Below are 26,058 nucleotides of genomic sequence, written 5' to 3'. Positions count from 1 at the left end.
ACTGCAGACCTGGGAACTGACCATTGACTAGCTCTGGTCACATGACTCTTTCATTTAACCTGGCTCTGACTACCCAGAACTCTGAAGCTTTTAGTTTCATTTTCCAGTAAATCACGGTCTCAAAAGAAAACAAGCTTTGACACCAAAGTCCTTGCGCCTAACAGTACATTCAACAAGTCAACTGTTCAGATAAAAGTCTACGCACGAAGGGTGGTCTAGACAGTACAACAACCTCCCCTTCATAGATACATGATCCCGACTGCAAGACGATAGTGAGTCCGGGGAGAATGATGTGTGGATATATTGTGTTGTCATTGTATTGATAATCCTCCCCTCAATAAACAAACCAGCCCCAGGAGTGAAATATGAAACATGAAATTTAATATGTATCAAACCAGATCTGGGATGGTCTTCCTCACACATGGCTGTCAAGATGGCCCAGGTTATTGGGGCTGGTGGAGCTGGACAAAGCCTAACCCAGCACCAACAGGACAGGACAGTCCCACTGGGAAGTGATATAAAGCTGAATTTACACTCACGTGTATCATTTTCATTGTTTAATTAATTTTACAATGAGACTCAGTGGATATTTCCTGTCAAGTTAGCTTTCTGCTGAAGGGAGGATAAAAGTTTTCATATCACTGACTACATCAATGTCACTATATCGGACAGTCCTGGAAAACGTTCCTGCAAATCCCTTTAACAGTACACTGATGAGCTTTACATGCCGAAATGTAAATGTACAAGGAGTTTATAGTATAATTTAGGTGGTGGGGGAGTTCTGTAATTATTAACCCATTTGAAAAGGGATCCTTCAACTTTGAGAATCACTGCTGTCGATTTATAACTCTATGTATTCACTGTAATTCTCTGTAACTCTACGTTACTATGTATCTGACACCTGATGTAGCTGGAAAAGCTTTTACTATTACCACAATTGTGCACCATCTCTTAGCTTCTCTAATGGCTGTTTTTGATCTCCTTCAATTGTGGGTGATATCTGTCCCTATTCTCCTGGAAACAGAATTCATCTTGCTCCAAACTGGGTTCAATGTAAGATAGTACGGGGAGTCAGGCATCATTCATCCTTATACCTACACTGGCAGGTAAAACCCGAGACAGTTCCTTAGTAAGGATTCCTCTGGTTCCTCACCATATATTTGTCAGGATACGGAAACTCAGCTTTCTTACAGTCCACTCCTGCAGGCCCCACTCTGAGCCTACAACCTTCAGCAGGTGGAGTTTCACAGCGAGAGTGATCCCAGAAAAACTGTTGGGATTGCACCTTCATGGATGTTCCGGGTCATTTATTTTTAGTTATCCTAGTGTCTAACACTCACACATCAATAAAACAGGGAATTCGTGGAAACACACTGCAGGTCCTTCTTTATCCAGAGAAAAATGTCAATTGGGTGATTGTCCCAGCAGTTAACAGGCTCCAGTAAACTCCTCTGTCTACTGTTTTAATGCAGGCTTTAATATATTTATTTTAAATGAGTTAACACTTGTCTTAAAAAGATGGACTGTCACATAAACATATTAAATCTTTGTAGAATAATTACCGCAGCCTTTTTCAGACTGGAAACTTAAACCTGCCATTTCACTTTCAGTCAGGAACAGGTCACAGTTTTACACCAATCTCCGATTTGACAGCACGTTTCAAGCATTCACTGTTGTTCTTCCTGACTCAACACTGTTGTAAAGGAGCCTTCTGTTCTGTGCCTCGGAGCTCTGAATCATGGAAGAGACCGGCTGGTCACATTTCTTACACACTCAGGATTAACCAGTATCGGGACTTTGCTGTCAGTGAAGAGAGTCCAGAAAGACCGAAGTGCCGTTTGTCCCTCTCAGTGTGATCCTGAAGGACTGTGTCCAGGCTGAAGTTCTGTTCCTGCCGTCCGATCCTTCCCCCAGATTGTCCTTTCTGAGCTCCAACCAGGTGATGTTAAACACTCAGGTGGGAAAGACAATGTGTTTAAACCAAAGCTGATTTATTTCAAATCTATCCAGAATATCAAACTGCAGACCAGTTAGAGGGGTAAATAACAGTAGAAACAAACACCCTCTGTCAAAATAGAAACATATGAAATTAATAGCACAGGAGGCCATTCAGCCCATTGTATCTGGACCAGCAGAGAAAGAGCTCTTCAGCCTAATCCCACTTTGCAGCTCTTGCTCTGTAGTCCTGCAGGTTACAGCACCTCAAGTGCATATCCAAGTGTTTTTATTTTAAATGTGATGAGAGTTTCTGCCTTGACCACCCTTTCGGTGAAACTATTTCTCCATTCCCCTCTAATACTTCTGTGAATTACTTTAAATCTATGTCCCTGTTATTAACCTCGCTAAGGGAGATAGGGTCCCCCCCCCCCCCCAAAATCCACTCTGTCTAGGCCCCTAAGGTTTATACACCTCAATTAATGTTTTAAAATCCATTCATGGGATGCAGGTGTAGCTGGCTAGGTCAGTTTTTATTGCCCATCCCTAATTGCCTTTTGAGACAGTGGTGGTGAGCCACCTTCTTAAACCGCTGCAGTCCTTGGGGTGTAGGTACACCCACAGTGCTGTTCGGAAAGGAGTCCCAGGATTTTGACCCAGCGACAGTGAAGGAACCCCAATATAGTTCCAAGTTAAGATGGTGTGTGGCTTGGAGGAGAACTTGCAGGTGGTGGCGTTCCCATGCAACAGCTGCCCTTATCCTTCTTAGGTGGTAGAGGTCATGGGTTTGGAAGCTGCTAAGGAGCCTTGGTGTGTTGCTGCAGTGTTTCTTGTAGAAAGTACGTCAGTGGTGGAGGGAGTGAATGTTTGTGGATGGAGTGCCAATCAAGTGGGCTGCTTCGTCCTGGATGGTGTCAAGTTTCTTGAGTGTAGTTGGAGCTGAACCCATCTAGGTAAGTGGAAAGTACTGCATTACACTTCTGACTTGTGCCTTGTAGATGGTGGACAGAATTTGGGGAGTCAGGATGTGTGTTATTCGCCAGAGGATTCCTTGCCTCTGACCTGCTCTTGTAGCCCTGGTGTTTATATTGCTACTCCTGTTCAGTTTCTGGTCAATGGTAACCCCCAGTGATTGTAATGCCATTGAATGTCAAGGAGAGATGGTTAGATTCTCTCTTGTTAGAGATGATCATTGCCTTGCATTTGTGTGCACGAATGTTCCTTGCCACTTACCAGTCCAAGCCTGAATATTGTCCAGGACTTGCTGCATTTGGGCACAGTCTGCTTCAGTATCTGAGGAGTCGTGCATGGTGCTGAACGTTGTGCAATCGTCAGCGAACATCCCCACTTCTGACCTTATGATAGAAGGAAGGTCATTGATGAAATAGCTGAAGATGGTTGGGCCGAGGACACTACCCTGAGGAACTCCTACACTGATGTCCTGGAGCTGAGATGATTGACCTACAACAACCACAAACATCTTCCTTTGCGCTAGGTATGACTCCAACTAGTGGAAGATTTTCCCCCGATTTCCATTAACTCCAGTTTGCTAGGGCTCCTTGATACCATGCTTGGTCAAATGTTGTCTTTATGTCAACAGCAGTCTCCTCTCAGCCTACTCTGTTCCAAAGAAAACAACCCCAGCCTAACCAATCTTTCCTCAAAGCTAAACCTCTCCAGTCCTGGCAACATCCTCACAAATCTCCTCTGTATCCTCTCTGGTGCGATCACATCTATCCTGTAATGCAGTGACTAAACTGTGTGAAGTACTCTCGCTGTGGTCTAGCTGGTGTTTTATTCAGGTCTTGCATAGCCTCCCTGCTCTTAAAACTCAGAAAATGTTGGAAATATTCAGCAGCTTTGGCAGCATCTGTAGAGAAAGAGTGTTAACATTTCAGGTCTGTGACCTCTCATCAAAGGAAATTGCTGAAAGTACTCCCTGCTCTTATATTCTATGCCTCAGCTAATAAAAAAATTCTTAAATCACCTTATCTTCCTTACCTGCTACCTTCAGGGATCCGTGGACATCCACTCCAAGGTCTCTCTGTTCCTCTACACTTCTCGGTATTCTGCCAGTAATATTGTATTCCCTTACCTTGTTAACCTTCCCCAAATGCATTACCTTACATTTTTCCAGATTGAACTCCATTTGCCTCTTTTCTGCTCACTTGACCCGTCCATTGATATCGTCCTGTAGTCTACGGCTTTCTTCCTATCAACCAGAAGGCTGCAAATGTCTTAATCATGACCCCTACATTGAAGTCTAAATCAATGATATATACGGACAGTGATATAGATATAATACTGAGCCATGTGGAACCCCACTGGAAACAGCCTTCCTGTCACAAAAGTACCTTTTGACCATTATCCTTTGCTTTCTGATGCTCCAGCTGACGACACTTCCTGCACATATGGTTGTCCAGGACACCAGAAGTGTCCTTGAGTTGCCACATGGAACAGATGTACACTCCACTGGACTGAGATGCCCTGCCATGCCTTTATTTATTAGACTATTAATTCTCAACTGGAATAAACTTAAGATTTAAATAAATTAAGATTCATCAGCTACTCACTGGTCAGCTGCTTCCTTTGTGCTGACGTCACTTTATTTTATTTGAGTTTAACAAATGTTTTACTTAACTCTTATCTATATACCTCAGATTTTAATTTACTGAAAACTTCAGAACCCTTTATTGCCACTATCCCTGGTTATTTAACTTTATCCCTTAAATCTGATTAATTGAACACTGACTGTAATTGTACAATAAATCAAATTGGCCTTAGTTGTATGCTAATTAATTGACTGAGTCTTACTTCATAGTTGATTAAATGCAGTGACCAGAACTGTACACAGGTCTCTAGCTGTTGGGGACGGGGTTGTCTAACTGGTGTTTTATACAGTTCTAGCATAACCTCCCTGCTCTTATACTCTCGGCCTCAGCTAATAAAGGAAAGTATCCCATATGCCTTCTTGACCACCTTACCCAGTTGTCCTGCTACCTTCAGGTATCTGTGGACATATACGCCATGGTCCTTCTGTGCCTCTACGCTTTTCAGCATCATCCAACCACTCACTGTGCATTCCCTTACCTTGTTTGTCTTCCCCAAATGCATTACCTCACACTTCTCCAGGTTGAATTCCATTTGCCACTTTTCTGTCCATCTGACCAGTTCATTGATATCTTCCTCCAGTCTCCAGCTTCCTTCTTCACTATCAACCACATGACCAATTTTTGTATCATCTGCAAACTTCTTAATAATGCTGCCCTACACTTAAGTCTAAATCACTGATATATACCACGAAAAGCAAGCAGCCTAGTGCTGAACCCTGTGGAAACCCAACTGGAGACCGTATTCCAGTCAGGATTCAGTTCTGGATGTAATTAACAACAGCAATAACAGCAGAATCCAATCCCTGCAGTCACTGGTGAACATGCTGGTGTCTCAGCAGTTTGTATGAATTAGCAAATCCCTTCCCACATGCAGAGCAGGTGAATGGCCTCTCCCCGTTGTGAACTTCCTGGTGTGTCACCAGACTTCCTTTACTTTTAAATGTCTTCTCACAGTCAGAACATTTAAAAGGTCTCTGATCAGTGTGAACAAGTTGGTGTTCACGGAGGTGGGATTTCGCTGTGAATCTCTTCCCGCACACTGAGCAGGTGAACGGCCTCTCCCCAGTGTGAATTTGCTGGTGACTCAGCAGATGCCTTTTACTTTTAAATTTCTTCTCACAGTCAGAACATTTAAAAGGTCTCTGATCAGTGTGAACAAGTTGGTGGGCAGCGAGGTAAGATGGTCGTGTGAATCCCTTCCCACACAAGGAGCAGATAAACGGCCTCTCCCCAGAATGAATAAGTTTGTGTTGCAGCAGCTCGTTTTTGCTTTTAAATTTCTTCTCACAGTCAGAACATTTAAAAGGTCTCTGATCAGAGTGAACAAGTTGGTGTGCAGTGAGGTAGGACGGTCGACTGAATCCCTTCCCACACACAGAGCAGGTGAACGGTCTCTCCCCAGTGTGAACTCGTTGGTGTCTCAGAAGCTCGGATGAATCAGTGAATCCCTTCCCACATTCAGTGCACGTGAACGGCTTCTCCCCAGTATGAAGCTGCCGGTGTCTCAGAAGGTGGGATAATCGAGTGAATTCTTTCCCACACTCAGAGCAGGTGAACGGTCTCTCCCCAGTGTGAATGCGCCGATGAATTTCCAGCTGGGAAGGGTAACTGAATCCCTTCCCACAGTCCCCACATTTCCATGGTTTTTCCGTGGCGCAGGTGTCCTTGTGTCTCTCCAGGTTGGACAATCAGATGAAACCTCGGCCACACACCAGAACACCTGTACAGTTTCTCCTTGCTGTGAATAGGGCAATGTTTTTTCAGGCTGTGTAAATGATTAAAGCTCTTTCCAGTCAGTGTGCTGGAAGACTCTCACTCAGGTGTGTGTGTATGTCTCGGTGCTTTTCCAGTCATACCGATGTTTGAAATCTTTTCCCGCAGATAAAACAGTCAAACATTTCTCCTTCCATATTCAAAGGACAATGATATTCAAAGGACAATGATATTCAGATCCTGAAGAATCGAGTGACTGTGTCAGATCTTGATGGAATGTTTGGTTTGAATTTCTCGTCTGCAAATCCTCCCTTTCTAAACCCTTTTAAAAGATGATATAGAATGACATAGAATACACAGTACACAAACAGGCCATTCAGTCCAATTACTCTGTACAGGTGCTTATACACCTCACATCTCTGCTCCCATTTCATCTACCTCATTTCAGCCTTTCAGCAGACCTTTCTATTCCCTTTGCTCTCATGTTTTCATCTAGTTTCCTTTTGAAAGCATCTCAACTATTTTCCTCAACCACTTCCACATTCTACCCACTCTGAGTAAAGAAATCTCTCCTTATTTCCCTGTTAGATTTATTAGTAACTGTATTCACAGCCCTTAGATTTGGATTCATTCACAAGTGGAAACATTCTCTTCATGTCCACTTTGTCCAGCCCATTGATAATTTTAAACAGCTTTATCACGTCACCGATAAGTCTTCTGTTTTCTGAATAAAAAAACTCCAACCTGTTCAATCTTTCCTGATGCATGTAACCTTTCAGTTTACAAAAGCCATCACTGTCAGGCCAAGATAGAAATTCAGAAGAGACAAATATTTCTCTTGCCACACCACCCACCCCGGCCCCCCCAACGTCCCCATAACCCTTGACTCCCTTGTCTTATCAAAAATCTGTCTACCTTAGCCTTGAATAAATTCAATGACTCAGCCTCTACTGCTTTCTGGGGAAAAGAATTCCACAGAATAACAACCCTCAGAGAAAAAAGTTTCTCCTCATCTCCGTCTTAAAAGGGAGACCACTCATTCTTAAATTGTGTCCCCTAGTTCTAGTCTCCTCCACAAGAGGAAACATCCTCCCGGTATCCACTCTATCAAGTGCCCCTCAGGATCTTATATGTTTCAATAAGATCATCTCTCATTCTTCTAAACTCCAATGGGTTTCGGCCCAACTGGTTCAACCTTTCTTCATAAGATAAGCTCTTCATCCCAGGAATGAGTTGATTGAACCTTCTCTGAACTGCTTCTAATGCAATTAAATCCTTTTACAAATAATGAGACCAAAACTATCCACACTACTCCAGATGTGGTCTCTCCAAGGTCCTGTACAGCTGCAGTAAAACTTCCCTACTTTTATATTCTATTCCCTTGCAATAAACACCAATATTCCATTTGCCTTCCCAATCACTTGCTGTACCTGCATACGAACATTGTGATTCATGTACCAGGACACCCAGATCCCTCGGTAGCGCAAAGTTCTGCAATCTCTCTCCATTTAAAGAGTATACTGCTTTTCTATTCCGGCCAAAGTTAACAAGTTCACATTTTCCCACATTATACTCCATCTACCAAATTTTTGCTCATGCATTTAACCCATCTATATCCCTTTGCAAACTCTTTCCTCCTCTTAACTTACTTTCCTTCTTATCTTGGTGTCATTGGCAAATTAAGCTACCATACATTCGGTCCCTTCATCCAAGCCACTGATGTAAATTGTAAATAGTTGAGGCCCCAGCACTGATCCCTGTGGCACTCCACTGGTTACAGCTTGCCAACCCGAAAGATGCATTTATTCCTTTTAGCCTGTGTCGGTGGGATATTAACCTGGGCCTCTGGATAACCAGTCCAGTGACATTACCACGATGCCACTGCCTCCCACCTACAGGAGTGGGATGGATTACTCTCCACTTGCCTGGATGAGTGTGGCTCCAACAACACTCAGGGAGCTTGACACCATCCAGGACAAGGCAGCCTGCTTGATCGGCACCCCACCCACCAACTTAAACATTCACTGCCTCCACCACCAACGCACAGTGGCTGCAGTGTGTACCATCTAAAAGATACACTGCAGGAATTCACCAACACCTCCTTCGACAGCACCTTCCAAATCAGTGACCTCTTCCATCTAGAAGGACAAAGGCAGCAGACCCATGCGAACATCTGCAAGATCCCCTCCAAGCCATACATCATCCTGACTTGGAAATCGCTGTTCCTTCACTGTCACTGGATCAAAATCCTGGATGTCCCTGTGGGTGTACCCGCACCAGATAACCTTTAACAATTCAAGGTAGTTCACCACCACCTTCTCAAGGGCAGATAGGGATGGGCAACAAATGCTGGCCTTGCCATCCATGCCCCACATCCCAAGAAATCAAGCAATTACAACAAAATCTCCTCTGCACCCTCTCAAGGACCTTCACATCCTTCCTAAAATGTGACTGGATTCAATACTCCAGTTGGGGCCTAGCCAGAGCTTTATCAAGGTTGAGCATAACTTCCCTGCTTTCATACTCAATGTTTCAATCTCTGAAGCCCACGATCCCATATGCATTACTAACTAACCTCTCACTATGTCCTTCTACCTTCAAAGATCTATGCATATGAACCCACAGGTCCCACTGTCCTGTACACTCTTTAGAACTGTGCCATTAAGTATATATGACCTCTCTCTGTTCCTTCTGCCAAAATGCATCACCTCACACTTCTCTGTATTAAATGCCATCTGCCACTTGTCTGCTCATTCTGCTCATCTAGCTATGTCTTGTTGCAGTCGACTGGTATCATCCTCAGTTTGCCAAACCTCCAAGTTTGGTACATTTGCCCCCAATACACTCTATGAATTCATCCTCCAGACTATCTTTGCCAATTTGATTAGTCCAATAAGATTAAAATTGCCTACGATTATTGCAATATCTTTCCTACAAGCCCCCATTATTTCTTGATTTATACTCTGTTTTACAGTGGAGCTACTGTTAGGGGGGCCATAAATGAGTCCCACCAGTGACTTCTTTCCTTTGCTATTTCTTATCTCCATCTTGATCGTCCGAGCCAAGATCATTTCTCACAACTGTACTGATCTCATCCTTTATTAACAGAGCTACTCCACTTCCTTTTCCTTTCTTCCTATCCTTTCAAAATGTCAAATACTCTTGAACATTTAGTTCCCAGCCTTGGTCACCTTGCAACCACATCTCTGAAATGGCTATCATATACAAATAGAAATAAATGGGTAGGGACGATATCAACTTATCCATCTTGTTATGAATGCTGCGTGCATTCAGATAAAGTGCCTTTAATTTTGTCTTTTTATCATTTTTCCCTACTCTGACCGTATTTTCTGGTGCACTCTCACTTTTGTCCGCTCTCTCCCTTCCTGTCACACTCTGATTATCATTGCCCGTATTGCTACCCTGCAATATTGCCTTGCCCTTTTTCGTTAACTTTGTAAATTTTCCCTCACTTGAACACTTCCCCCCCCCACCCCGCCCCCCCTATTTAGTTTAAAGCCCTCTCCACCGCCCTAGTATTACCATTTGCCAGGACACTGGTCCCAGCGCAGTTCATCTGAATGCTGTCACAATGGTACAGCTCCCTCTTTCCTCAGTACTGATGCCAGTGACCCATGAATTGAAACCCATTTCTCCCACACCAATCTTTGAGACATGCAATCAACTCTCTAATCTTATTTACCCAAAGGCAATTTGCTCATGGCTCAGGTAGTAATCCGGAGATTACCACCTTTGTGGCTCTACCTTTTTATTTAGGCCCTAGCTACTCATACTCCTTCAGAAGAACCTTTTTCTTAGTCTTACCTATGTCATTGGTACCCACATAGACCACGACAACTAGATCCTTCCCCTCCCACTCCAAGTTCCTTAGCACCGGGCGGGCAACACAGCGTTGAGGACTCATGCTCTACGCTGCAAAGAACAGTATCTATCCCCCTAACTATATTGTCCCCTACAACTATATTTCATTTTACTACCCCCCCGCCCCCCCACTTGAATGGTCCCCTGCAGCACGGTGCTGTAGTCAGTTTGCTGTCCCTGCTCTCGTCCACACAAGCTGCAAGAACCTTGAACCTGTTGGACATGTGCAAGGGCTGAGGCTCCTCCAGTGCTACTTCCTGGATCCCCATACTTACCTCACTCACAGTCACACCCTCCTGTTCCTGACCACGGAGCAAATCTGAAGTACAAAGTGTCCGGGTGACTTTCCCCATCGCTGTATCCGAATCTCGGATTCGAGCTCATCAACTCTGAGCCAAAGTTCCTCACGCTGCAGACACTTACTACAGATATGGTTGCAGTGGATCACACTGGTATTCACTAGCTCCCACATGCTACAGCTGCAACACATCACCTGCCCTGCCACGTCTGTTGTGTTTTATATAACTAATTAGGTTTCAAGGTTAGAAATATCAATAATAATTTGTAGCTTAATTTAATTAGTTAACATACAAATTTAATAAAATACTTTTATCTCGCCTGTACAAGTTTAAACTACTGACCCAGTTTAGAAAGGAGAAAAACCTTAAAACTCACAAACCAATCACCTACATGCTCCCTAATTAACGCCTCTGTGCTTGAGCTCTCAGGTCTCAGAGTCTCCAGCTCCCTCTCCTGGATCACTGCTTATTCTGTAAAAGACAGCATCTCCTCCCTCACTGCATCAATTCCCACACTTAGCAAATTCCCAAGTTCTGATGAAAGGTCACAGACATGAAATGTTAACTTTGCTTCTCTCTCCACAGATGCTGCCAGACCTGAGTAATTCCAGCATTTTTTATTTTTATCCCAAGTTCAGCACTCTGTCTCACAGTCAAGCAGAACTTTGTGCTGCTTACTTTATGCATGAGCAAAATCTCCTGTATTTATACTGCTAGAGTTCCACAGACCGGAGTCTAAGTAAGGGAAGCAAAAGTGACATGAAGAAAACTTTTTGACGCAGCAAGTGGTTGAGGTCTGGAATGTGCTGTCTGAGAACGTGGTGGAGGCAAGTTCAATTGAACCATTCAAAAGGGAATTAGACATTTATATGAAAAGGAAGGTGGTTCAGGATTATGGGGAGAAGGCAGGGGTACGTAAGTGAGGGAACTGCTTTTTCGGAGAGCCAGTGCGGACACGATGGGACGAATGGCCGCCTTCTGCACTGTAACGATTCTGTGAACTACCTAAGTAACTAATTGTGCAGCTGACACTAGCAGACAGCTTGTTTACCACTGACTAAGACGGAAAGGAAATACAATGTAAATGTTAAAGTCAAGTTAAATGCTCAATGCAAACGTCACTAGATTTTAGAAATTCCCACACTTACCAAATTCCCAAGTTAAACACTCTATCACGCAGCACTCAGTCGTGGTTCTGTTACATTAATCCTGAGGACGTGAGATCAAATCCTGCCATGGCGGTTTGAGAATTGGAAATCAAAATCTGGAATTAAAAAAGCTAGTTGTCAGTAGAAGTGACCATGAAACTGCTGGATTGCCTTAGAATGTTCATTTATACAGCACCTTACCTGACCTCAGGGTGTTCCAAAGCACTTTACAGCCGATTAAGCACCTTTAAAATGTGTACTCATTCTTATAATGTAGAATAATGTGGGCAGCCCAAGCTGCACACAGCAAGATCCCACAAACAGCAATGAGATAAAGGACCGGATAGTCCGCTTTTTCGCAATTAGCATAGAATTGGTTCATTAATGCCCCTCGACGGATGGAAACCTTCCGTCCTTACCCAGTCTGGGCCTGTATGTGACTGAACTCTTACACAAACATGGGTGACTATTAACTGCCCCTGAAGTGGCCGAACGAGCCACTCAGTCGTATGAAACCGGTTCAAGGAGGCGGCCGCCCACCACCAGCACCTTCTCAAGGGGTGACTAGGGACAGGGTAATAAATACCAGCTTTACCAGCGATGCCCACATCCCAAGAATGAATTAGTAAAAACTTGCAGCCAGTCCTTTCCTCAAAGGGACTGGTGGAAAATCTGAAGCCCACCCACTGGAGACACCAAAACCCATCCAAGCTCAGTAATTATCAACCAGGTTTTCTCGCACCCATTGCCTCCCCCTCAAAGGCTGTGACATTAAAGTCCCCGTGTTTCAGTGTTTTGGGTGACCCCAGTCAGAGTGGTGTCCTCCCCAGGAGAGAGCCGAGCCCGGGGCCTGCCGGCTGCCGCTTCCCACTCAAGCCCCAGGCTCTCTCCGCGGCCTTGCTCCTGGCCGCTCACCTGCTGCTGCTCAGCTCGAGCTCGATGGCCCACCTGTACCGGCGCGCGCCGTTACCAAGCCCCACCCCCCGCAGCCATGGCAACGTCAGCGATCGTTAACTGTCCAAAGTTCCTAAAACGAAAAAAATCGTCCGCGCGCCTCCAACCGCAGTTCGCACATGCGCACCGGGCTGAAACGTCTGACGTCCTCAGGAATTTGCAAACCCCGCCCCCATCGTCGTTATTCGGCGTAAATCCGCTTCACAGAAAGATATACGCCACGTTCTGTAAGATGTTTGATAATATTACTTATTTTGTAAAAACAAGCCCTTAGCCTTTCACATTTGGAGTGGACCTCATTTGTAGTTCTTCTTGGGCAAACATTACGCAAGTATATTTTAAATTTACTGTTGGTTAATGAGGAATGTGTTCTCAAACAGGAGCCCAGCGCGCAGGCGCAGTGCTGGACTGTATCTGGAGCATGCGCAGTGTCATATTGATCAGAGCTGTGCGAGAGCTGGAAACGCTTTTGCAGTGGGTGAGAGTCGGCGGGGCGCAGGGGAGGAAGAGAGTCGGCGGGTGGAGGCTTCAGATACAGCTGGTGTAGGCCGCAAGTCCCGAATAAGAACCTCCAGGCCCCGCGTTTGTAGCTCTGGGGCTTTTTCCTGGGAACAGGCCCAGGCCAATGGCCGCCATCTTGGCTCTGCGGGGAGCAGAGCGGAGATACAGTCCAGCACTGGCCTCCTGTTCTGTGAACAGGGCAGATTCCTTTCCTCAGGGAATTCTAGCAGCCGCAAGGGAAGGTTCAGAGACTTCGGCCATCTTTGTAAGGGATGGCTAAAGGGTATAAGTAAGACAACAGTAAAATGAAAATATACCTGCATAAATATTTGCCCAATGAATAACTACAAATGAGGTCCACACCAACTGGGAAGGAATAAAGACTTTTTTTACCAAAATAAAACAAATGTGCGGCCATCTTGGTGACGACACAGTAGGCGGGGCTTCAGGGTCCCAGCGACCAGGAGAGAAAATCATTGACTCATTGATTTGATTCTCACTCTGCACACAGGGGCTGGAGAACTGAACCCAGTCAGAGTGGAGGGAGGGAGAAAACTGGCAGTGGAGGAAAGAAATGGTGCAGATGTGTTTGGATTTCAGCACAGGGAGGAGGGAGTGTGTGTGGGACGGGGATTTACAGCTTCGGAAAAACAAGAAAGGAAAATGTTTCATAGAAACTAGAATTGTCTGTTCTGAATTTCTATCCTGCACCGACAGTGATAGCTTTTGTAAACGCCTTTTACAGGATATTGGAAAGGGAGGATTTGGGACAATGATTTTCTTCTCACTCTGCACACAGGGTGTTTCCCACCATCTCTCCTGAGGGTGCTGGTAAGTGCCAGGGTTACTGTTTGCATCCCACTGAATTGTAACAGAAGTGATGTGAAATTGTTGAACTCTGTCAAAACTCAAGTGTCAAATTGAAAGATGAGCTGCTGTTGAGCTTCATTAAAACAGTGTAGGAGACCAAAGGCGGAGTGGTGCGGAGAATTAAGATGACAGGTGACTAGATGCTCAGGGTCATGCTTGTGAACTGAATGGAGGTGTTCCTAAAGCAGTCACCTAATCTGTATTTGGTCACCCCAGGGTATAGGAGACCGCATCTTGGGCACTGAATACAGTATATTAAATTGAATTTTGTGCAAGTAAATTGCTGTTACGTTTTGAGGGAGTGTTTGGGGCCTTGGACATAGAACCATAAAAAAATTACAGCACAGAAGAAGGCCATTCAGCCCATTGTGTCTGCGCGGCCAAAAATAAAAACTAGCCGTCCAATCTAATCCACCTTCCAGCGCCTGGTCCGTACCCTTGCAGGTTGCAGCACTTCAGGTGCATGTCCAGGCACCTTTTAAATGAGTTGAGGGTTTCTGTCTCCATCACAGATCCGGGCAGCGAATTCCAGACACTCATCAACCTCTGGGTGAAAAAGTTTTACTTCATATCCCCTCTAATCCTTCTCCCTATCACTCAATCTGTGTCCCCGATAATTGACTTCTCCACTCAAGGAAACAGGTCCTTCCTCTCTATCTAGGCCGCTCATAATTTTGTACACCTCAATTAAGTCACCCCTCAGTCTCTTCTGTTCTAAGGAAAACAACCCTAGCTGATCCAATCTTTCCACAAAGCTGCAACTTAAGAAGGTGACAATTTGTGACAAAGCATCGGCGATAACATTGTTTTTCCCAAAATATGTACAATTTTCAAATGATAAAGCTGTAACAACAAACTCCATCTAAATATTCTAGCATTTCGGATTTTAAATTTTCTACAAATGTTAATGGGTTATGATCGGTGTATGTTAGTGTTTCTTTCTAGCCTTGGCGGACTATACTTCGAAATGTTTGAGAGCCAGCAAAAGTCCGAATGTTTCTTTTTCCACAGTGGAATACTTTTTTTTGATGGCAATTTAGTTTTCTTGAAAAGTACCCTACTAACTTCTCTATGCCTGATTTGTCATCCTGCAATATGACTGCACCAACCCAGGTTGCTAGCATCGATCATTATTTTAAAGTGTTTAGCAAAATTTGGAGCAGCCAACACTGGTTCATTAGTTAAGATTGCCTTTAGCTTTTCAAAAGCTGCCTGGCATTCATCTCACCATACTATTTTGTTTTTTTTTGTAGCAAATCGGTTAATGGAGCAGCTACAGTACTAAAGTTCCATACAAATTTTTTGTTAAAAAAAACGCACATCTCTAAAAACCTCACTATTTCCCATTTAGATTTAGGGATATGGAACTCTACTAAGGCCTGCACCTTTGCCGTTTTTGGCAATACTTGCCCTTGCCCCACTATGTGTCCGAGGTAAGTTACTCTTGCTTTTCTGAATTCCCTTTTTTCCAGATTTATCACTAAGTCTACTGCTTGTAATTGTTTAAACAGAATTTCTAGCTGGTTTAAGTGTTACAGTGAGAAGGAAGGAGTTAAAAGGCAAGTATTGCATCTCCTGTGCTTGCTTGGGAAGGGAAGTGGGTGTTGGATGTGTTAGAGGTTTGGACCAGGAGGAACGATCCCACCAATATGCTGAAAGGGGAGGGGAAGATGTCTTTGGTGGCTTCACACTGGAGGTAGGTAAAATGATGGAGAATGATGTGTTAAATGTGGAGGCTAGTGGGGTAGAAGGTGACCACAAGGGGAACCCGATCGTGCTTCTGCGGGACAGGTAAGGGGTGAGAGCAAAAGTGTGGGAAATGGAATGGAACAGGATATAGGAGGCTGGAGGGAGTGGGTTAATAAACCCTGGGTCAATATAGGCTTCACACACACCGAGTGTAGTCCCAGGCCCCAATATAAAATAGGGAACATTATCCAATTTACAGACACCTGGTGTAGGCCTCAAACCCTGAATAAGAACTTATTGGTCCCGTCTTTACACCAAGTGGTGTGACAGCTGTGGGGTTTCTCCCCGTGACAGGCCAGGGTTCACAGCCGCCATCTTTATAGGTGGAAATGTGCAGCAGGGTGCATGCGCTGCCATCCTGGGCCAGGAAGCAGGAGGAGAGAATGTTGTCAATTTCTATCCTGGACTGACAGTGATGGCTTTTGTAAACTCCTTTTACAGGGGCTTAGAAGGGAAGATTAAAGACGGGAAACACAAACCAAGCAGCAAATCAAGATCTGACAGAGTCACAGGATTCATCAGGACCTGAATATCAGATCTCTGTGGGAAAAGATTTCAAGCATCAGTGTGACTGGAAAAGCACCGAGACACACACACCTGAGTGAGAGTGTTCCAGTGCACTGACTGTGAAGAACATTAAACAGTTACACAGCCTGAAAAAACATCACACCTTTCACAACAGGGAGAAACCATACACGTGTTCTATGTGTGGCCAGGGTTTCAAGTGAGCTTCCAACCTGGAAAAACACGAGGACACCTACACCACAGAGAAACTTTGCAAATGTGGGGACTGTGGGAAGGGATTTGATTCCCCATCCCAGCTGGAAACTCATTGGCGCGGTCACACTGGGGAGAGACCATTCACCTGCTCCATGTGTGGGAAGGGATTCACTCGGTCTTCTGACCTTCCGAGACACCAACTTGTTCACTCTAATCAGAGACCTTTTGAATGTTCTCACTGCGAAAAGAGATTTAAAAGTGAAAAGGATCTACAGACACACCAGCGAGTTCACACTGGGGAGAGACCGTTCACCTGCTCTGTGTGTGGGAAGGGATTCACTCGGTCATCCTCTCTGCTGAAACACCAGCGAGTTCACACTGGGGAGAGGCCGTTCACCTGCTCTGTGTGTGGGAAAGGATTCACTCAGTCATCTGATCTGCTGACACACCAGCGAGTTCACACTGATGAGAGACCTTTTAACTGTTCTGACTGTGAGAAGAACTTTAAAAGCAGAAACGTGCTGCTGAAACACCAGCGTGTTCACACTGATGAGAGACCTTTTCCATGTTCTGACTGTGAGAAGAGCTTTAAAAGCAGAAATGAACTGCTGAGACACCAACGCATTCACACTGGGGAGAGGCCGTTCACCTGTGCTTTGTGCGGGAAAGGATTCACTCGGCATTCGAACCTGCTCGCACACCAGTGCACAGGAGAGAGGCCGTTTACCTGTTCTGACTGTGGAAAGGGATTCATTTATCCATCCATACTGCTGACACACCAACTTGTTCACACTGATCAGCGACCATTTAACTGTTCTGACTGTGAGAAGAGCTTTAAAAGTAGAAATGAGTTGCTGAAACACCAACGCACTCACACTGGGGAGAGACCGTTCACCTGCTCCGTGTGTGGGAAGAGATTCACGAATGCATCCCACCTGCTGACACACCGACTTGTTCACACCGGAGAGAGGCCATTTACCTGTTCTGACTGTGGGAAGGGATTCACTTATCAATCCACCCTGTTGTCACACCAACTTGTTCACACTGATCAGAGACCATTTAAATGTTCTCGCTGTGAGAAGAGCTTTAAAAGTAGAAATCATCTGCTGAGACACCAACGCACTCACACTGGGGAGAAGCCTTATACCTGTTCTAACCCTGAGAAGACATTAACCAAGTCATCCACCCTGCTGGGACACCAGGTTCACACCGTGCAGAGACCATTTACCTGCTCTGTGTGTGGGAAGGGATTCACTCAGTCATCAAACCTGCTGAGACACCAGCAAATTCACAAGTGACTGCAGGATTGGATTCTGCTGTTATTCGCATTCAGGACTGAAACATGTTCATTCTGATAGTTGATGTTTGTTTCTGCTGATAAACTCCAGCACAGTTATAGAGGTTAATATTCTGGATAAACGTCAAATAAATCAGCTTTATTTCCAACACAGTGTGTGGAGTATTTGTTTCCAGGAAAAGAGGAGACTAATTGAAATGCTGCTGTTGACTGTTCCATTTTGGGCCTTTTCTCCTCTGTTAAAGAAAGACTTGTATTTTTGTAGCTCCTTTCATGACATCAGGACGTCTCAAAACACTTTACAGCCAACGATGTTTCGAGGGAGCTTTACCCCAAATGGCCAAGTCCAGCTCCTATTTCTTATGTTTTCTGTATCTGACCCGTGCTGTACCTGCCCGGGGAGTGTTTGATGGGACAGTGTAGAGGGAGCTTTACTCTGGATCTAACCTGTTTTTTTTTTTCTTTTTTTTGAAGGAAGGCTTTACACCACAAGCCCCTTTTTTTTTTGCTTCGGAGGGCCTTTATTCCCCAGGCCCCTTTTATATATTTTATGTCGAGGGGGCCTTTATTACGTAGGCCCCATGGATCTAACCTGTGCTGTACCTGCCCTGGGTGTGTTTGATGGGATAGTGTAGAGGGGGCTTTACTCTGTATCTAACCCTTTTTTCTTTTTAAGGTGGCCTTTATGCCCCAGACCCCTTTTATTTTGTCGAGTGAGCCTTTATTCCTTTGGCCCCGTTTATACGCATTTTAAATAAATACCTTTATTTAAACGGATAAATAAAACAACTCAAATGAAAATACAATTCTCCACAACTATGATGCACTCCAGCCCCTGTAGTGCCCACCAGTGGCGGAAGGCCTTGAGCAAGCCAGCAGACATCTCATGCTCCCTTTCTAGGGAGACCTGGCCATGAATATAACCTCGGAAGTGGAGCAGGCAATCAGGGAAGATGGACCCACCCCCCCCCCCCCCCCCCCACCCCACCTAGGCCCACTGCATAGACCTGTGAACTGCCACCTTGGCGAGGCCCAGGAGCAGACCGATGAGGAGATCTTCCTCTCTGCCAACCCCCATTCACATTGGATGCCCAAAGATCAGGAATGTGAAGCTGAAGTGCAAACAAAACTTGAGGAGCAGACCCTTTTAAATACTCAGAGGGGCTGCAACCTTGTACACTCCACACAGACATGATATACGGACTCATCAGAAATTACAGGCAGCCTGAGAGTCCGTTAACCTACTTAAAAGTCTATTGCACAGGACTGCCCTGTGCAGTGCATGCCACCCTAATCCCTGATATAAAGGGGGAGGACTCCCACATAGAGAGACCTCCATGGGGATTCTCCTCGCTGGACGATGGCATAGACCGCCACACTGTGTCTGGGTGGCAGACGACAGCAAGGGAGGGAGTGTGGAGGAACAGCCCATACAGGAAACCACTCCACACACTGGAATGGCACAGAGGGCATTTCCGAGAGGCGGCTCAGGTCGTGTGGGACCGGCTGCTGCGGAGAGTTTCAAGTCCTGGATCTGATGAGCAGTGCCGACCGAGTGGGTGTCAGCTTGGTCTGGAGCACTCTGCCTGCCTGGGCCCCCTCAAGAACTGCAGTGAGGGGCGTTCCGGAGGCTTCAGCTACCCCTCCAGCTGTTAATTCATCCCCAGAGTCAGCTGCCTGGAGTCCTCACCGCCGCCGGCAGGGGAACGCCCTGACTGGAGGCGACCATGTTCCAGACTCTGAATAGATTACATCGAAAGACAGGCAACTCCCTCAGAGGCGTGGCCGGGGGTCGACAACATGTCCGTACACAGATGCCAATGTCCGTGATAAAATCTTTGAGGTCTGTGACTGGTAATTTCCGGGATGAGAAATTTCCCATTGGCTTCTTTCCAACTAGACCAACTTTAAAAAGAAAAAAAATCACAAGTGCCAGTTTCAGAGCTGACTGGTGCTGAGAGCAGAGACAGCGCCTCTGAACCTTGGGCAACTTGATGGTTTTCTGGTGGATTCCGATTTTTTTTTTTAAAAGCCTGCTGAAAACCCCAAACTTGTTTGAGGTTCAGAAACACAGTTTCTGTTCGAAGTACCTGTCACCAACCCTGAAGCTGCTCAGCTGAGAGTTCCCGTTCTCTCTAACTGCCAGAGAGAGGGAGGGGGTGGGGCGAGAGACAGAAAAATGGGGGACAGGGAGAAAGAGAGAAGGACGGGGAGAGAGCGGGAGACAAAGAGAGGGGGTGACAGGGAGAGAGAGAGACGGGGACAGAGAGAGGGCACAGACAGAGTAAAGGAGGAGAGGAGAGGGGAGGGGACAGAGTAGGGGGGAGGAGAGAGAGGGAGGCAGAACAGGAAAAGGGGGTACAGGGAGGGAGAAAGAGAGGGGACAGAGAGGGAGTGATAGGGGAGAGAGAGACAGGTGGATAGACAAGGAAAGAGAGAGGGCAGCAAGAGGGGGAGACAACACGGGAATACAGAGAGGGAGGTGGCGAGATAGGAGGGAGAGAGAGCGATCAAGATCACTCCTGACAGATGGGCATCTATCCGGAATACTCAGCATCGCTACATCAAGTATGTGAGCAAACATTGACTACTGTGCAAGCAGAAAAAATGCCAAGTATCTCACTAAATCAGTGTCAAACATAGTGAAGAGAGAGTAAGTCAATAAATTAGTCTTATTTAAAGCTTCTTGACTAAAATGCACATTTGTTATTTTGATTAATTGTAAAATAAAATTTTAATGCCTTTATCTTTCTGAAATTGTCTCACCAGCCCCTATGCAAGACAAAAATTGTAATGTGGCCCCCACGTGAAAAGGTTGGACACCCCTGCTTCAAGCTTTAAACCTTCTGATTTAAAATAACCTAGCTGCTAGGTTATTTTAAAACACAAGTTTAAAGGCTTGTGTTATGTAAACTCATTTTAAAATGGCAAAAGTCACTTAGGGAATGTCTCTATTTCTGCACTCTGGCTTGCATTACTTTCACCTGGGACACAAGCTCAGTGAGATGTTGAAAGCTGTTGGACTTTTATGTAAATGTTGCAATCCCGCTGCTATGCATTTGGAATTGCATTGTTCCAGAACTTGTATTGAGGGAAAAAGAGGCCAGGAGCCTCCAGAAGTCAGCAATGTAAGCTCATGAATACAATGGTATGGTGTAATGGGGCTGAGTGATATTGGCAAAACAGGATGCTGCTGACCCATATACCATAGTTAGTAAACACTGTATAATAGAGAGCTTTAATAAACCTCAATCTATGATGAACTAGTTCAGATTCCTTAAAAAAATCTATGCTGAATTTGCAGGTTTAAAAACTGTCAGGGAAGACATAGTAAAAATTTATTATGTTTCAATGGCCATGTCAGAAACAGTCATTAACTGATGTTTTTTGCTGCAAGTTGAATTAATGGACAAGTTTTACAAGTATGTCAAAGATCAGTTACTGCAATGTGCATCATTTACTATCCAGTTTGAGGGCAGATAACCTGAGTGGCCAATGTCATTTGGAAGTTGTCTGCATCATATAACTGCATTACATTAAAAGTGCTCCCTTGCTAACAGGTAAGAGATTTGGCTTGGACATAAATTGGTTAGGCTGGAGTACAATATTACAGGTAGTAACTAAACATTTTATAACTGAATAATACATGCAATAACAACCGCTCAACATTTTGCAGAAAAACTTTTTTGTTAATTATCTTGTCAGAGCTGAATCGCAATCGACAGTGATAGACTGAGATATAAGTGAATTTAAGAGAATTGCTTTATTGGAGGAACTGAAGGGCGCTCCTTATTTGTAATTGTGTTTATCTAATTTTGTCACCAGCTTTGGTGAGCAAAAGATATTTTGCCCATGAGAGATTCTGTTGTTTCTATATTTTAGAATCCAGGATCTGGTTTCAGAGCCTGTCAAGATGAATAAACACGTCTTGGCTACCTACCGTTAATCTCTCCGCCCCTTCATGTCCCACTCTGCTTTTCTGTTTTACATGACTCTTCTGAACTGTTATCTGCTTTAACCTATAAAATGCTCTTGATTTGGAGATCACTGCCCTTTTGTTGGCTGCCCTGTCTTCAGATACATATTACAAGCAGGTGGAGAAGTTGCACAAAGAGACCACAATGAGTCAAATTGTCTTGTGAAAACGGCAGTGAGAAATGGTCTGTCTGCCGATTGCTAATCTTTCTACTGTGTCACCTCAATAACCACAATAACAATCCTCCCCTTGAGTATCATGGTTAATTTGCACTCCTGACACTGTGTGTATCCACAGAGGTCATCCAATAAGGTCGATCCAACACCCGTGACATAATGCAGCTCGCTCTATTCTGTCAACAAAAGTAATTTGCATTGGCATTGCACAATATTTTTCTTGCTAGCAAACTAATACAGTTGTGTTGTTCTCCATTGATGTTTGTATGCTTAGCCACTTTATAGGGAGAAATGTGTTTTCAATAGACCTGTGCTTTGATGGCGTTAGATTGGCGATTGAAGAGGTTAAGCAGAATTAAACAATGCATGCAGAATTAAGAAATGTGAATTAGAAAGGCAGCCCAGCAGAATAAGTCAGGATTGGAGAAAGACAGATAAGCTGTTACAGGATTAGGCATTAAAGGATGATAGCCAGGATCTGTACAGACTTTACAATAAAGCAATTAAACGATGGAATGTTCTGACTGAATGTTCGGATGGAATGAAACAGAATAATAGACCCAGGCTGGAGACATCTGGAGTGGGTGCTGATAGGACTAATGGTATATTCATAAGTAGAAACAAGTTGGGAATTTGAAATACATCTCAGCTGAATTTAATGATCAGTTTTAGAATAGAATAGAACAAACAAGCTGATAGGACGGAGCTTAGGATAAGGGTGCGAATGCTGGAGCCGGGGGCCTCGAGGCCCTGTAATCAACCATGTCTGTGGAATGTTGGTATAAGGGGGAAACAGAGAGATAAAAGACAAACAGTTGATAACAGGTTGGAACCATCTGGTATGTGTATTGATAAGGCTGAGGAAGTGTGTTCATCAGAATGCGTAATCAATCAACATCGTTTTAATTGAAGTCTGTGATCAATCATATCAATCATCCCTGGTTGAACACACTGTATGATAAGAACAGCATATATGTCTGTGCTCCTGAATGTAAAGTTCGAGTTCTTCTTCTTTGGCCTCCTTATCTCGAGAGACAATGGGTAAGCGCCTGGAGGTGGTCAGTGGTTTGTGGAGCAGCACCTGGAGTGGCTATAAAGGCCAATACTAGAGTAACAGACTCTTCCACAGGTGCTGCAGATAAAATTGGTTGTCAGGGCTGTTTTGCAGTTGCGTTTCTGTCTTTTTTCCTGCCAACTGCTAAGTCTCTTCGACTTGCCACACTTTAGCCCCGCCTTTATGGCTGCCCACCAGCTCTGGCGATTGCTGGCAACTGACTCCCACAACTTGTGATCAGTTTCACAGGACTTCATGTTGTGTTTGCAGACGTCTTTAAAGCGGAGACGTGGACGGCCGGTGGGTCTGATACCAGTGGCGAGCTCGCTGTACAATGTGTCCTTGGGGATCCTGTCATCTTCCATGCGGCTCACATGGCCAAGCCATCTCAAACGCCGCTGGCTCAGTAGGATGTATAAGCTGGGGATGTTGGCCACCTCAAGGACTTCTGTGTTGGAGATACGGTCCTGCCACCTGATGCCAAGGATTCTCTGGAGGCAGCGAAGATGGAATGAATTGAGACGTCGTTCTTGGCTGACAAACGTTGTCCAGGCCTCGCTGCCGTAGAGAAAAGTACTGAAGACACAGGCTTGATACACGCGGACTTTTGTGTTCTGTGTCAGTGCGCCATTTTCCCACACTAAGATTATTACCTTGGAATACCCGAGGTAGTATCTCTCCCTGTCTATGCTTGAATAAATCGATTGAACCTGTATCTGAGTCTCCTCGTGTGGTGATTGTACCACAACAGTCGGCAGGATGCTCATGTCGGACCATCGGAAGCGGCGCTGCAAACGGGTGAGTATCTTTATCTACCATCCATTGTTAGGGCAGTAAGCATCCCCGAATCAAGGTCCAGGCTAGTATTCAAAGAATCTGAAGGAGGACTCGGGACAGGAGGCGTGCCGGGCAAGGAGGCGGAACTGTGCTGGCGGGACAGTAAGTCCAAAGCCGCACAGAGGTCAGAACCATTTACCACAGGCTATTCCAAAAACGTAGAGCTGCACTGGTCGGGAGTGTTATGGGGGGATAGCAGACCGCACTGAGTTCGGTCAGGAAGCTAGTAAAATGCCAGAGAAGAAGTTGAGTAACAAAGTGCATTTTGACTGGCCAGAGGGCTCCATGACTACGTTTATGGTAGAGCAACATAAAAAAAGCTATGTTTTAGTGAAATTTCAAGTGAGTAAAAACAAGGTACTGTGTCTTTTGATTCGAATGTGTGAATGTTGGAAGCATCCACAAATGAAATGAATGTCCTTGGGATGTATAGCTTGTGTTCTGTAACTCTTTGTTGTCTGGCTTTAATGTTGAAAGCATAAGTCTGTTATTTGTTCTATTTTTACACGTGTATATTTTGTGGGAACTTTGAGTCAAGTTTTGGTTGTGAACTAGTTGAACCTGTGTGTTCCTTGGCATCGGGACAGGGAATTTAACACAGATTTTGGTACTTTGAATTCATAACCCATTACAGAAATCAATTTTCTCAGTTGTTTGGAATTGAATGAGTGTGAAAAAGTATTGTTGAGTGTGTTCATTTCAATTTAAGATTGTGCACCCAGGAATGGGATAGAAAATTGAATTATATTTTTAAGTTAAAGCTTTATTTTTATGTTAAAAGTTGGTTTTGCAACTGTGAAAAGGCAATGAACAATTTTCTAAGCCTTGAAAGTCTGAAGATGTCTGGCAGAAATCCAATTTGAAGTTTCAAACACCCCTTTAATTGGAACATAGTTTAAAATCTGCTTTATTTTGCAGATTAAACGTAAAGACATGTCTTACTTTTTAAGTAGCAAATGTCAGAAATTGGATATTGTTTTAAAGAAGAGAAGGATAAGTAAAGGAGATATGGGAAAGATTAAAGTTTGTGTAACAAACTGGTGTTAAATCTTTTGTTGTAAGAATGTTAAATAACTTTTTCTTTAGTTTTGGGTTTTATTACAGTCATTTGAAAAGGCACCTGAAAAAGGAACAAGAAAAATGACGTAATTTGCCTATTTTTTTTTTAAAGCACGTGCTATTCTGTTCTGTGTGTAGTTAATAAGTATCATAAGTTAATAAGTTTGAATTAAGTTTATACTATTAAGGTTAACTAACCTGTTAAGTTGAGAAAATCTTTTAAATGTTTATTGCCATGAACTGGAATTTGGAATCATCCTGGTTGTATAAAAAAAATCCTTGGATTAGAAACCTCTTACAAAAGACGCTAAAAGTTTGAAAATAATGGGAGTTTAATCTAAAATACTGTCTTTTAATTTTAGTTTTGTTTAGTTTTTTTATTAGTTTAGAGATACAGCACTGAAACAGGCCCTTCGGCCCACCGAGTCTGTGCCGACCATCAACCACCCATATATACTAATCTTACACTAATCCCATATTCCTACCATATCCCCACCTGTCTCTATATTTCCCTACCACCTACCTATACTAGGGGCAATTTATAATGGCCAATTTACCTACCAACCTGCAAGTCTTTTGGCTTGTGGGAGAAAACCCACGAAGACAACCCACGAAGACACAGGGAGAACTTGCAAACTCCACACAGGCAGTACCCAGAATTGAACCTGGGTCGCTGGAGCTGTGAGGCTGCGGTGCTAACCACTGCACCACTGTGCCGCCCCATCTTCTCGAATGGAGATGGTACCCTTTGAAGTTGATAATGTTACAAATGATTTTGTTGTTTTAAAACCCGAAGGATACCAAAAAAAGTTTAAAATGGAGTTTAGTTCTTTTCCATCAGGGAAAAAAAAAAGGTTACATCAAGTGACGCAGCTGAGAATGTTTTGCTCCGCCCCCTTGGAGACAAGCAAAGAAATTAACCTTACTGCACCTATTGTTTTTCCATTTAATTTTTGCATTGCTGAAAGTAAAATTAACCTATTGGGCTTTGGGGCAGAGCCACAATGGATTCTGATCCCGCAGCAAGAGATCCAGCAGCTTTAAGAATTTAAGAACATAACTGCAGACAACAAATGTCACAGCATCTTTATCAATGAGACAAAGTGCTTGGGAAGGAGAGACAGTTGCAAGCAGTTCTGTCTTTAATGTAAAAAAAAAAAATGCAATACCACCAAGTCTGGGTATAAGAAATTGGAATCGATAAACAAAATTAAATTGATATAAGTGGTTATTTAAAGCACTCAGGGAAATCTATCTGACGTTTAAGAGGACAATC

General features: G+C 44.2%; 2 protein-coding genes and 1 long non-coding RNA gene across 9 annotated transcripts in view; 1 reads left to right on the top strand and 2 right to left on the bottom strand.

Moving 5' to 3' along the window:
• Positions 1-3,300: 3,300 nt before the first annotated feature.
• Positions 3,301-26,058, bottom strand: part of LOC137348608 (zinc finger protein 271-like) — a 71,232-nt gene continuing 48,474 nt past the window's right edge. Inside the window, exon 7 of the mRNA XM_068013890.1 lies at positions 3,301-6,107. Coding sequence (XP_067869991.1) covers positions 5,357-6,107 — 751 coding nt within the window. The 3' untranslated portion in view covers positions 3,301-5,356. The remainder of the gene's footprint in view (positions 6,108-26,058) is intronic.
• Positions 6,134-12,662, bottom strand: LOC137349038 (uncharacterized). The gene is made up of 3 exons (XR_010969212.1): positions 12,505-12,662; positions 11,590-11,705; positions 6,134-6,582 (listed from the first exon to the last, which is right to left on the bottom strand). It is a non-coding gene; the product is annotated as an uncharacterized lncRNA (long non-coding RNA).
• Positions 12,717-17,829, top strand: LOC137349034 (zinc finger protein 271-like). Of its 7 annotated transcripts, none has more exons than XM_068014291.1 (4): positions 12,717-12,770; positions 13,790-13,875; positions 15,266-15,347; positions 16,105-17,829. In XM_068014291.1, exon 4 carries the CDS (start codon positions 16,536-16,538, stop codon positions 17,679-17,681), a length of 1,146 nt encoding a protein of 381 aa, XP_067870392.1. In that variant the 5' UTR covers positions 12,717-12,770; positions 13,790-13,875; positions 15,266-15,347; positions 16,105-16,535; the 3' UTR covers positions 17,682-17,829. The 7 variants fall into 7 exon arrangements, with proteins under 7 accessions (XP_067870392.1, XP_067870395.1, XP_067870394.1 ...); XM_068014288.1 differs by lacking the exon at positions 12,717-12,770 and adding an exon at positions 12,951-13,021; XM_068014289.1 differs by lacking the exon at positions 12,717-12,770 and adding an exon at positions 12,973-13,333.

Source organism: Heterodontus francisci, chromosome 34, assembly GCF_036365525.1.
Source record: "Heterodontus francisci isolate sHetFra1 chromosome 34, sHetFra1.hap1, whole genome shotgun sequence".
In the NCBI taxonomy this organism is placed as follows: domain Eukaryota; kingdom Metazoa; phylum Chordata; class Chondrichthyes; order Heterodontiformes; family Heterodontidae; genus Heterodontus; species Heterodontus francisci.
The sequence above is the reverse complement of the archived record's forward strand: the minus strand, read 5'-3'. Positions and strand labels throughout refer to the sequence as shown.

Bases quoted from the DNA above. Each gene is read 5' to 3' on its own strand.
- LOC137349034 (XM_068014291.1), top strand. From the start codon at position 16,536: ATGTGTGGGAAGGGATTCACTCGGTCTTCTGACCTTCCGAGACACCAA.